At 43.7% G+C, this 12502-nt stretch overlaps 1 protein-coding gene across 1 annotated transcript in view; it reads left to right on the top strand.

Annotated features, from left to right (window-relative positions):
- The first annotated feature begins 4693 nt into the window (after window positions 1-4693).
- The window catches only part of BRINP2 (BMP/retinoic acid inducible neural specific 2), a 57645-nt gene continuing 49836 nt past the window's right edge, over window positions 4694-12502 (top strand). The window contains exon 1 of the mRNA XM_003410878.4: window positions 4694-4962. Coding sequence (XP_003410926.2) covers window positions 4694-4962 — 269 coding nt within the window. The remainder of the gene's footprint in view (window positions 4963-12502) is intronic.

The following is a 12502-nucleotide window of genomic DNA, read 5'->3' as shown; positions in this document are numbered from 1 at the left end:
GGCTGGTGGGTTTGAACCAACAACCTTTTGGTTAGCAGCCAAGCACTTAACCACTGTACCACCAGGACTCCTCAACTTGTGCTTAAAAATGAAAAAACAAACCCACTGCCATCAAGTCGATTCCGACTCATAGTGACCCTGTAGGACAGAATAGAACTTCCCCATAGTGGTGGATTTGAACTGCTGACCCTTTGGTTAGCAGCCATAGCACTTAACTGCTACACCACCAGGGTTAGGAGTCCTCAATTTATGTTTCTTAAATAAAAGAGTACATGAATAATTAAATGAGAAATATTTTGGGCATCCTCATCAGGTTACATCTATATTAAAAAATGCCTAACCCCGTATGCAAGGTTGATTCTTCTTTTAATTTAAAATCCCCCCTCCCATTTAAAAGTAATGTGTGCACATTATAAAACACTTGAGAATTCTTCTTTCTATGATTCTATTTTTTATATTTAGTTTTTTAATCCATCTAGAACTAATTTCCCAATATGATATATAAAATATTCCATCCTCTACCCAATTAGTCCTTGATACTTTTTTTTTCCCTATACCAAGTTCTTATGTATAATCAGATCAATTTCCAAGCTATCTCTTCTATTTCATTGATCAGTCTGTCCTTTTTTGTGCCAGTACCACCTATTTTAATTATTAAAATTTTATAATATGTATTAAGATCTGATAGGGTAGGTGCTGCCTCATTTCTTCTTTCAGAGCCTCTTTCAACCAGTTCGTTAAGCAAGAGTGTCTATCTTGCTGCCTGCCCTAGTGCCTTTGGCAACTACAGCATCCTATGGCAAGGTCTGGATGGATGGAGTCAGAGCTAGGTCCGTGTTCTCCCTCTGTCCCTGCTGAGATTAACTCCTCTGTTGTTGTTCTTAGGTGCCGTCAAGTCGGTTCTGACTCATAGTGACCCTATACACAACAGAACAAAACACTGCCCAGGCCTGCTCCATCCTTACAATCGTTGTTGTGCTTGAGCTCATTGTTGCAGCCACTGTGTCAATCCACCTCACAGAGGGTCTTCCTCTTTTCCGCTGACCCTGTACTTTGTCAAGCATGATATCCTTCTCCAAGGACTGATTCCTCCTGACAACATGTCCAAAGTATGTAAGATGCAGTCTCGTCATCCTTGCTTCCAAGGAGCATTCTGGCTGTACTTCTTCCAAGACAGATTTATTTGTTCTTTTGGCAGTCCGTGGTATATTCAATATTCTTTGCCAACACCACAATTCAAAGGCGCAATTCTTCTTCAGTCTTCCTTATTCATTGTCCAGCTTTCTCATGCATATGATGTGATTGAAAATACCATGGCTTGGGTCAGGTGCACCTTAGTCTTCAAGGTGACATCTTTGCTTTCCAACACTTTAAAGAGGTCCTTTGCAGCAGATTTACCCAATGCAATGTGTCATTTGATTTCTTGACTGCTGTTCCATGGCTGTTGATTGTGGATCCAAGTAAAATGAAATCCTTGACAACTTCAATCTTTTCTACGTTTATCATGATGTTGCTCATTGGTCCAGTTGTGAAGATTTTTGTTTTCTTTATGTTGATGTGCAACCCATACTGAAGGCTGTGGTCTCTGATCTTCATTAGTAAGTGCTTCAAATCCTCTTGATTTTCAGCAAGCAAAGTTGTGTCATCTGTGTAACACAGGTTGTTAATGAGTCTTCCTCCAATCCTGATGTCCCGTTCTTCACACAGTCCAGCTTCTCGGATTATATGCTGAGCAAATAATCCGAGAAGCTGGACTATATAACTCCTCTGAGTCCCAGTAAAATGTAAACTTATAATGAGGACCCTGGTGGCACTGTGGGTAAGAGCTTGGTTGCTAACCAAAAGGTCGGCAGTGCGAACCCACCAGCTGCTCCTTGGAAACTCTATGGGGGCAGTTCTACTCTGTCCTATAGGGTTGCTACAAGTTGGAATCCACTCGATGGCAATGGGTCTTATAACGATAATGCCTATATGACAAACTTACTATGAGAATTAACTGAAGACTCACCTAGCACATAGTAGGTAGCCAGTGCTTACTAGCTAGAGCGTAGGAGTGACTCTGGAGGTCTAGGAACTCATGATTTTGTCCCTCCATCCTTAGGACCAGAAACTGCAACTCTTTTTAAATCATCCTGTACAAGTGGTGGAAACCCTGGTGGCGTAGTGGTTGAGAGCTACAGCTGCTAACCAAAAGGGCAGCAGTTTGAATTCACCAGGTGCTCCTTGGAAACCCTATGGGGCAGTTCTACTCTGTCCTATAGGGTCGCTATGAGTCGGAATCAACTCGATGGCAGTGGGTTTGGTTTGGTTTTTTAAGTACAAGTGGTGAGGCACAGCTCTCTCTGACTCAGGTCAGCTTTTAGGCTGGGAGTATCCAGGATAACTGGAGTCCCTGGGTGGTACAAAATATTAACACACTTGGTTGCTAACTGAAAGGTTGGAGGTTCGAGTCTTCCCAAAAGAGCCTTGGAAGAAAGGCTTGGTAACCTACCTCCAAAAAATCAGCCATTGAATATCCAGTGGATCACAGTTCTACTCAGACACACATGGAGTCATTGTGAGTTGGAACTGACTCAAAAGTGACTGGTTATATCCAGGATAACTACTTGCTTACAGACTCTGAACAGGCCCTTCAGGGTTTGTATTGATACAAGGAAAGCCTGGTGGTTTTGTTAAACTGGAGTGGTCCCAGAATGACCTGGAGGACTGAAGGAACCATTTCCTTCTCAAGGACTGAAATTCACTTTGCCTGCCCTTGCAGAAGTCAGGAATCCAGGAAATTAACACCCTTTGCCCCAGCTGCAGCCAGGGAGCATATCTCTAGTCTTTGGCAGCCAGAGAATGTCCTCAAACCACGAATCGCAGGTACCCTGGTGGTGTAGTGGTTAAGTGCTACAGCTGCTAACTAAGAGGTTGGCAGTTTAAATCCTCCAGGCACTCCTTGGAAACTCTATGGTGCAGTTCTACTCTGTCCTATAGGGTCGCTATGAGTCGAAATCAACTCGACAGCAGTGGGTTTGGTTTTTGCTTTGGTTTTGGGGTTAGAAGTCATTCTGGCACACATCAAGGAGATGTGGGTAAGGAAAGATAGGCTGGACTCTGACAACACTTGCTATAAATTAAAGATTGAAGAAGTGAATGTGATTCTAAGAATTCAGTATGGGGGTTGAGGGGGGCTCTTAGGATTACATTCCTTTCATCTGCCCAGAGGTTTATAAAGGTGACTGGTTATCTTTAGGCAAAGGCCTGCAATGAATCACAAGGCATTCAGGGGTTTTGAAGATCAGAATCTTACTTCTTTCCTGGTAACTTCCTTCCAACTCAGTTGGAGGGAAGGCAAGACATGCACTCATTTATTTTTTCTACAAGGGTCTCTGAAGGCCTGCTGTGTACTTTCAGGGACTAAGAAGCTAGGATGCAACATGTAGACCCACCCTGCCCTCAGAAAGCCTTGATACTCTATAATGAGAGAGAGAGCATGGTAGGTATCCTTGTATGCATGGCCTCTGCTCTCTGAGCATAGTCATAAGGCAATTTGACTTTCTGGCCTTCAGTAGAAGAACAGATTGGATGTTCGAAACTAGAATGGATCATACCAGCTGCTGCAGAGTCAGTTCCGTGTGTGTCAGAGTAGAACTGTGCTCCATAGGGTTTTCAATGGCTGCTTTTTTGGAATTAGATCACCAAGCCTTTCTTCTCAGATACTTCTGGGTAGACTCGAACCTTCAACATTTTGGTTTAGCGGTTGAGTGTGTTAACCATTCGCACCACCCAGGGAAGTGCAAGGGGCCTTAAATGTTGTCTAGTCAAGACTCTTCATTTTTTATAATAGGAAACTAAACCCAGAGAAGGGAAGTGGCTTGGCAGGTACACCCAGCTTCATAGCAGAAAAAGGACGTCACTACTTCTCCACTCGGCAATTTTCCATCTGAAAAATGGGGTTGCTACTTGACTTACATCAAGCTTCCAGAGGCACCACACCGTCTGTGAGGGTATTTCTGAAACACTGAACATTTGTGAGAGAGGAAGACAGAAACAGATGGGATTGAGCAACTCAACATAAGAGATATGGAAGCAATATTTAGGTTAGGAGTCAGACCACCGGAGTTCAAATTCTGGCTTCACCACTGACTAGCTGTGTGAACTTAAACAACATTCTTATCGCTCTAAACCTCCGTCTTCTCATCTGTAAAATGATGATGATGATGGTGTTTCCTTGCAGGATTATTTTAAGAATTAAATGAAATGATGTACACGAGGTGCTTAGCTCAGTGCCTAGAACCAGGTGTGTTACTAGGATAAAGGATTTCTAGAAGGGGACCTTGTGGCACAAACGGTTAAGCACAGCACTACTTGCAGAAAAGTCTGCAGTTTGAACCCACCCTGAGGCACCTCGGAAGACAGGCCTGGAGATCTGCTTCCAAAAGGTCACAGCCTTGAAAACCCTAAGAAGCAGTTCTGCTATGCACACATGGGGTTGCCCTGAGTTGGAACTGACTTGAGGACAACTAACATCAAGAGAATGAGTCCTGCCCAAAACTGTTAGATGCTCACAGGCTCATGGGGTGAGACCAGGGTGCTCATGGATATCTCTCTCCCTGTTGTCCTTTTCTAGTTCTGGGAGCCCTGGAGGAGCAACACGGAAGGGGAGAGTGTGGCGAGAGAATGAAGACACCAACCGCGAGGGAGAAGCATGAGGTGGCAGTGTGGCACTCAGTTTAGAGGGTTGCAGCCGGCGACGGCCCCATGGGCAATCCTGCTGGCACTGGGTCTCCCCGGCTGGGTACTGGTTGTCTCGGCCACGGCTGCTGCTGTGGTCCCAGAGCAGCATGCCTCCTCAGCTGGTCAGCCTCCCCTGGACTGGCTGCTCACAGACCGGGGCCCCTTCCACCGCGCTCAGGAGTATACTGACTTCATGGAGCGGTACCGCCAGGGGTTCACCACCAGGTATAGGATTTACAGGTGAGTGGGGACCTCCTTGGCTGAGGCAAGGATTTCCTTCAGAACCCCAGGTGGGCAGGCCCCATCGCTGTACAGGCCCCGGCTGCTAAGCCAGCTGGAATGTCCTCAGGCTAAACTAGAGGAGCAAGCTGGAGGAGCACCAGGCAGGGAAAACCAGCCTACCATGTTGGTTTTTAAAATAAGCAAGAAGAAAATACATACAAGCTGGAAAACCTGCTGATGCCTCCTGGGGAACTTAGCAAAAGGGTTTCTATTAATAGGCTGTGCTGCTTACAATTTTAGGACAAATCAGGCAACATGGAGCCAGCCTGTGGCCCGTGCTGCTGCAGGAGGTCAGAGTCAAATGCTGGGGCTGGGTTTTAACAAATGGGCTAGATATTTTCACGAGTTTTAATTATTTAGCCATGCAAATGAAGGGAGGGCAGCCTCAGCTACTGCCTGAGAGGTCTGGGAAGGGGAGAGGATCCCTGTAAGGTCAGGGATTAACCTACCCTCACTCAGGATAACAACCACACCCTCAGCTTGCCTGTGCATGGAAATAGGCCATCTCTCCCTGTCCCCTTTTGGGTGCCCCAGGAGTATGGGAGCTGAAAGTCAAGCCTGATACCTGCCTGGCCCATCAGAGCTGATAGGCTGGACACATACTCCTTGCCACTGGACCAGTACTTCCAAAGCACAGTGCTTCCCCATGTCCTCACCCATGTGACCCTTTGAGTGAATGATTTCCAACCTCCCCGGCTTGTCATCTCTCCCTTTTCTTCATTTTGCCTGAAGTCTTCAGATAACCCTGGGAACGTTGCTAATTTTGTCTTCTTTTTTAAAAAATAATAAAAAAAAAGACATGTATTTTCTAGTTACAAATTAATGTTTCTAATGCAAAAGAGAGAGGAGGAAAATACAGACAGAAACAAAACGACAAATTTACCTATTATTTTAGCATCTAGGGGTTGTGATCGTGAGCATTTTGACGTAAGTATTTCTAGTCATATGAACATACTGGTATTTTTGGACCTCTTACTTTGTATGCCTTATGTAAATTAACTCATTTATTCCTTCCAGCAACCTTATGTTGAAAGAACAATTATTCCGCCTGTTTTACAGAGAAGGAAATTGAGGCCCAGAGAAGTTAAACAACCTGATGAAGGGCACACAGCTGGGAAATGGCAAAGCCAGAATTAGCTCCCAAGTAGTCAGACTCCAGAGTCTGGATTCTTAAAATATTGTTAAACACAATTTTCATTTTCTAAGTTGTTTTTTTTTTTTTAGCTTATGCAGTAACCATGATACCTGCCTGGTTTAGGTTAGTGCGGGGTCTCAGAGATAAGGTTCAAGAAGTATTCATTCTTAGAAGTTTCCTAAAGGATAAGAGAGTAGCTGTTTATACAGACCATTCACCTTTTTCACAGACCCCTGCTCGGACCCAGCTGAGGGGCCAAGATCAGGTATTTGAGGGGTGGTACCTCATGGATGCAAAGGTATAGAGTAACGGGAATGGTCTGCCCCGCTGTCTTTGCAGGCTACATTTCCTTCCACTGTAATTAGGTCCAGTTTGGTCCTGGAAGTGATTGCAATTCACAGTCCCTGCTTCAGCAGCCCTGGTTCTTGCCATCTTCCATAGACTGCAGCAGAAATCCACACAGTGTCACTAAGGCAGAGAGAGAGCAACTCAGGCTGGGAGTGGCTGAGTTAACACCTGCTCAGGTGAGATTAGATGAGACAGCTGAAGAGGTACAGAGCAGAGTGTCTTTCAATAAATGTGTGGGAATCTAGACATATGCCCCTACAAATTTTTTTATATGGCAAATGCAGAATGATCCTTCTCTTTATCAAAGAATTTCTTCTTCCATTGCTTTAAAAACAAAAATCAGGAAATCCACCCTAGAATGTGGTTAAACCATGAATCCCTCCAGTCTGTTTAAAATGAGATTTCACTTACCTCAGACTTTTCAGTTTATCCCCAAACTATCAGAATCACAGTTATCACCAAGCAAATAATTTTAAAACAGTGTATTGGAACTGAAATGTCAGACTGGGATTCCCAGCATTACTATTCCATTCAAACAGCTGTAGGAACTAGAGGGAATAAGTCATCAATTTCCTCCTCCCCTCAGCAGATTTTTCTTCTCATCAAGCCCCAGCCCCAAATCTGGATAGCCTGGCAGCCACTTACATCTAGGTGGTAGCTCCATGGGGAGTGTCTGTAATCACTTCCACACCATCAACTGTTCTATCAGTTGGTAATGGTTTTCTGATCATTGAATATGACAAGCTCTTACACCGTGCCATTGTGTTTCTCTGGGGTCAGTTATTGCTCATGATCCTCTACTTGGGGAAACAGTAACCAGCCGTTCTGACAGGAATGTAACATCCTGATTTGTGAACCTTTCGTAAGACGAAGAGGGAATGGTCATACACCACTGCTCAGGAGCATTCTGGGAGTTTTGCCCTTAGTTATTAAGCAAAAATGGTGGCTCCCTGGATCCTCATTGGGCTCTACATTATCCCACTGGGAATTCACCCCTATTCTTCCCCATTTTGTCTCTAGTGGCAATTTTCTCTGGCAAATCTAGGACCTTGATTACTCTGACTAAAGCTGGTCACAGAAAACTGGTAAAACTAGCATCATCCCTAAATTTTTCCTCCTTTTATCCAGAAGGGCAGAGGGAGAAAAAGCTTACAGAGAATATCAAAAATGCTTTTTGGGGAGATACTGGGGTCTCAAACAGAATTAGTCTTTCATTTTATTCTTTAAGAAAACTTTTGGTCCATAGAAATCTGATGGTATCCACACGTACCTTCCGTATAAGAAAGGCAGTGGACTGTGTTTGGAGGAGGAATAAGACTTTTCAATAGAGCTGGAAGATTTGATGCAGGCACACATGTGAACAGATCATAAGTGTTCCAGAGCAAGGTTCTAATATTAAACCCCAGATCCCACTTATTCCTCTTTGGACATCAGAGTGTGCTTTCACTTTGCAGAGATACTTGATCATGCTAGAACAACTCCAGGTTCTCTAGCCATGGACCCCCAGAGATTGGTGTTCTCTCAAGCAAAGTCTCAGGAGCTAGCTGACCTGGGTTCTAATCTTGGACCTACAGTTTACTAGCTGCATAATGTTGGGAAAATTACTTAATTTTCTTATCTGTAAAATGGGGATAATAATAGTGTTCACCAAGTGGACTGATGTGCAGATTAAATGAGCTGATTGATGTGAGGCACTTAGAACACTGCCTAATAAACCTTACCTATTATTGCCAAAAGAACAAGCAAATCCGTCCTGGAGGAAGTACAACCAGAATGCTTCTGAAAAGCAATGATGGTGAGACTACATCTGACATACTTTGGACATGTTGTCATGAGGGATCAGTCCCTGGAGAAGGACATCATGCATGGTAAAGTAGAGGGTCAGTGAAGAAGAGGAAGACCCTCAATGAGATGGATTGACACAGTGGTGCAACAATGGGCTTAAGTATTACAATGTTTGTGAGGATGGCACAGGACCAGACAGTGTTTCCTTCTGTTGTACGTACGGTTGCTATGAGTCAGAACTGACTCAATGGCAGCTAACAACAACAATAATTATTATTAGATAGTCCCCAATAAATACTAGCCGATGCAAGAATGGTAATGAGATGAGAGTTATGGGTGCTACCTTTATTTTCATGTCTGCTAAGGGCATTACACAACTTACGTTTGAAGGAAAACATATTTTGCTTTTTTTTTTTTTATCTTTTTAGAGCATATTAATCCTACCCCTTAATCTAGCTGTCTGTTAGGAGGGGCATTTACCTGAAGAATGATGATCCTCTCTGGGGCACACTCTTACTGGCCTTGTGAGCTACTGGAGGGACCAAGATGGTTTCCAGCATAGTATAGAACAGTTACAGGTCAAGCTCTTGCCAAACGAGCAGGCCTTCCTTAAGCAAGTCCTCCAAAGGCTGCACACTGCCAAATCTCCAGTCTTAGGGATAAAATGAAATCTCAGGAAAAGAAGAGAGCCATTAAGAAAAGAGAGACAATATGCAGTTTGGTTGTTGTTAGCTGCCATCTAGTCGGCCCTGTGACTCATGGCAATCCCATGCACAATGGTCTTTGTGTTCCACGGGGTGTTCGTTGGTTGATTTTCAGAAGTAGATGGACAGACCTTTTTTTTCTTAGTCTGTCTTAGTCTGGAAGCTCCACTGAAACCTGTTCAGCATCAGAGCAACATGCAAGTCTCCACTGACAGATAGGTGGTGGCCGTATGTAACGTGCATTGGCCGGGAATCAAACCCCGGTCTCCTGCACAGAAGGCAAGAATTCTACAACCAAACCACCACTGCCTTCATAAACCTTCTTAAATAGCAGGATAGGCATAGACATCTCACCCAATTTTTGGCAAGCCTTCCAATTAAAATAACCAACTTCTTCATATGCCCACTAGCCCTGTCAAAACAACATCTGAGAAATTGGCCCGCTTCTCAGGCACTGTCTCATTGGTGGGCTAGGTGATAAAAGCTAAAAGAGCAGAGAACTTGTCTACAGTTCCATTTGTGATACCCAAACCCCTTCCTCCCTTGCTCCACTCCGTTGCACTACAGTAAATGCTTAAGTGTTCAATTTCTTAAAGAAGTCCTATGAGGCTGTTGGGACTATTAGTGTCCAGGGCAGTGAAATAGACTTGTTCAAGGTCAGAGAGGCAGCCAGTCACAGCCAGAAATAGTACTCCAGGCTCCTGAATTGAAATCTCCTGCTCATTACTTTAGACCATGCCACTTCCCTTTAACTGGTAAGTACATCTTCATCATAACACGCAGCCTAATCAGGCACCTAAATTGTGCTGATGCAAATGTAAATATGGTTTCTCAAAACACTCTAGCGGTAATCTTCCATTCTCTTCTTTCCTACAAATCAAAGTAATGAGCAGTCTGTTTTTTTTTTTTTAATTTCTTTTTGTATTAAGGTTTTAATACAGAGATAATCATGGGATTGGAATAAAGCCAAGCCACTATGATGAAACACTTAAAACTCAAAGAGAATAAATTGAAATTAAGAGGGAAAGTTAGAAATCATACAGAACAATGAGTATAATGTGGTGGTTGGGAGGAAAGCAAGGCTAGGTACAACTCCAAACTACGAAGATGAGTCATTATTATCTCCATGTCTAAACCAAAAGCAAACCAAACCCATTGCCATCAAATCAAGTTCAACTAATAGTGATCCTATAAAACAGAATAGAGCTGCCCTGTAGCGCTTCCAAGGCTGAAATTGTTACGAAAGCAGACTGCCATATCTTTCTCCCACAGAACCACTGGTGGGTTCAAAGCACCAACCTTTCGGTTTAGTAGCCGAGCACTTAGCCACTGCACAACCAGGGCTCCTTTTCTCCATTTCTAGCTACCTCTTTTTTGAAAGGAAGGGCCTGGGGAAACATCAAAAGTCTTTGGGAAAGAAACTTTTTAAAAAGAAAATTAAATAGATATCTTCACTAACAAAAAGGGATATAATATTCTGAATCAATTCTGGGCAAAATTTGCAAGTTTAGAGAGCCAAAGTAAAACAAAGCTAAAAACCAAAAGGGTGAAGCAGTCCTCAAAGGTAGTCAGTGTTGAGGCAAGAGTGTGTTTTGGTCAGGGGCATCTAGAAACATCTAATAGGCAAGCAGGGATAGAACCAGCTTGATGTGGAGAATGTGGGTAGTTAACCAGGAAAAAGAATGTTTCCATGGGGACTAAGGCAATAACCCTAAGAAAACATGTCTGGAATTCATCGGGATGAAAAATAAGATTTCACAATAGCTTAGACGTGAGAAGAGTGAGAAATAGGAGGAGCCAGATATTCGATCCTTACAACTGGAAGTGTAGTCTGTGGGCCAGCAGCATCCAAATCACCGAGAGCTTATTAAAAATGCATGATCTCAGGTCCCACCCCAGACTTACAGTAGAACCAGAATCTGCATCTTAACAAGATCCCCAGATGAGTAGTATGCACAGTAAAGCCTGAGAAGTGCTGTGTCTGATTATACTAAGTGCTTGGAAGATGAAAAAAAGAACAAGAATTCTCCTTCTTTCTCGAGGAGGAGAGAGGGCTTCAGGGTAAGTCTGCATCCCACAATGCATTTGAGGTGGTGAGAGAACCTACAGGAGACGATGCAGATGAAATGAACAGCAGTCACAGGAGGTTACACTTAGGAGTTATTAGTGCCAGGGCACACGAACTCATAAGCATAGATCCTGCAGCTGGGGGGAAGTTTAAAAGCAGAAAAGGTTGGAGGGCCTAGAAGCCGCCTGTGGGTGCCTCCCAGGAGATGGAGAGAGGAGGAAGCAAACAGCAGCTGCGGAAGCAATCACAGGAGGAGGTCCACAGCTGATTTATCGCCTGGACCACGTCTCCCCGGCTAGCAAATACCGATTTGGTTAAACAGCAAACCCTGGCAGAGGCACCATTTCCAATTAAGAGATCACAATCCACATAAATAAACAGCAACCAAAGGCAACGTTCATTGGCCTAGGTAAATCCCAGTGATTTCCTGGGTGTTCATTACAGTTACTGAGGTGGAGAAAGGTTGTATTATCACTTAGCTAGGTGTAAGGCCGTAGGAAGGAAGCTAGAGTTCTCATGTAGATGCGACAAGTCAGGAAGGAGGTTAGCTCTTCTGGGGCAATGACCAGAACTTGAGTAAGCTGGTTGCTGTCTTCTCACTGAGTGAGTATTTTGACAACAAGAAAGTTTATAGAGATGGAAGGTGTGATGAACCAACCAGCATTGTGACTCAAATTGGAGGCGATGTGGCAATAGCGAGCCTGTAGTTATGGTCACAGACCACATGAGTGAGGAGGTAGAAAAGAGATAGAACAAAATTTACGTAACTTGCTTTAATCAAGAGTTCAATGCTGGCCAAATGTACCAAAACACCAAACCCATTATGGTCAAGCCAATCCTGACTCATGGTTTTGTCTTTTTGTGGGCTGCAATCTTTATGGAGGCACATCACCAGGCCTTTCTTCTGTGGTGTCACTGGGTGTGTTTGAACAGCCAGCCTTTAGGTCAGAAGCTGAGCACAAACAATCTATACCACCCAGGCACCTGAAAAAAATGTACAGCACCTCTGACATGTTAATACCTGATCTAGACTGAAGAATCAGCATATTTTAGACTTTCACCCAAGGGATTTCATCCCAGTGGTGTCTGAATGATGAGCCCCCAGCAAGGTCATAGGCAGAGCCTTAAATCAGGCCTCCATTTCTTGTCCTAGTGCAAAATCTCTACCTCCATATCCAACGAGGAAACACCACACCAGTACAACAGACCTATGTTAAACTTCTGTTATATACAAAGAGCTTGATGAGAAAGTGTTCTGCTCTCAGGAACAGGGAGAAACAGCATGTACACAAACAACTAATTCAAAACATGAGGACAGAAGTATTCATTCACTCATTCGATGAATATTTTTGAGTGCCAACACTGTGCTTGTTAGTCTGTTAGATTCTGAAACTAAACCACGAACAAGGTGACACAGTTCTTGATCTGATGGCCCATTCAGTTGAGTACATTTGGAGA

This window comes from Loxodonta africana, chromosome 25 (assembly GCF_030014295.1).
Source record: "Loxodonta africana isolate mLoxAfr1 chromosome 25, mLoxAfr1.hap2, whole genome shotgun sequence".
NCBI lineage: Eukaryota > Metazoa > Chordata > Mammalia > Proboscidea > Elephantidae > Loxodonta > Loxodonta africana.
This window is presented reverse-complemented; position numbering and strand designations above follow the sequence as displayed.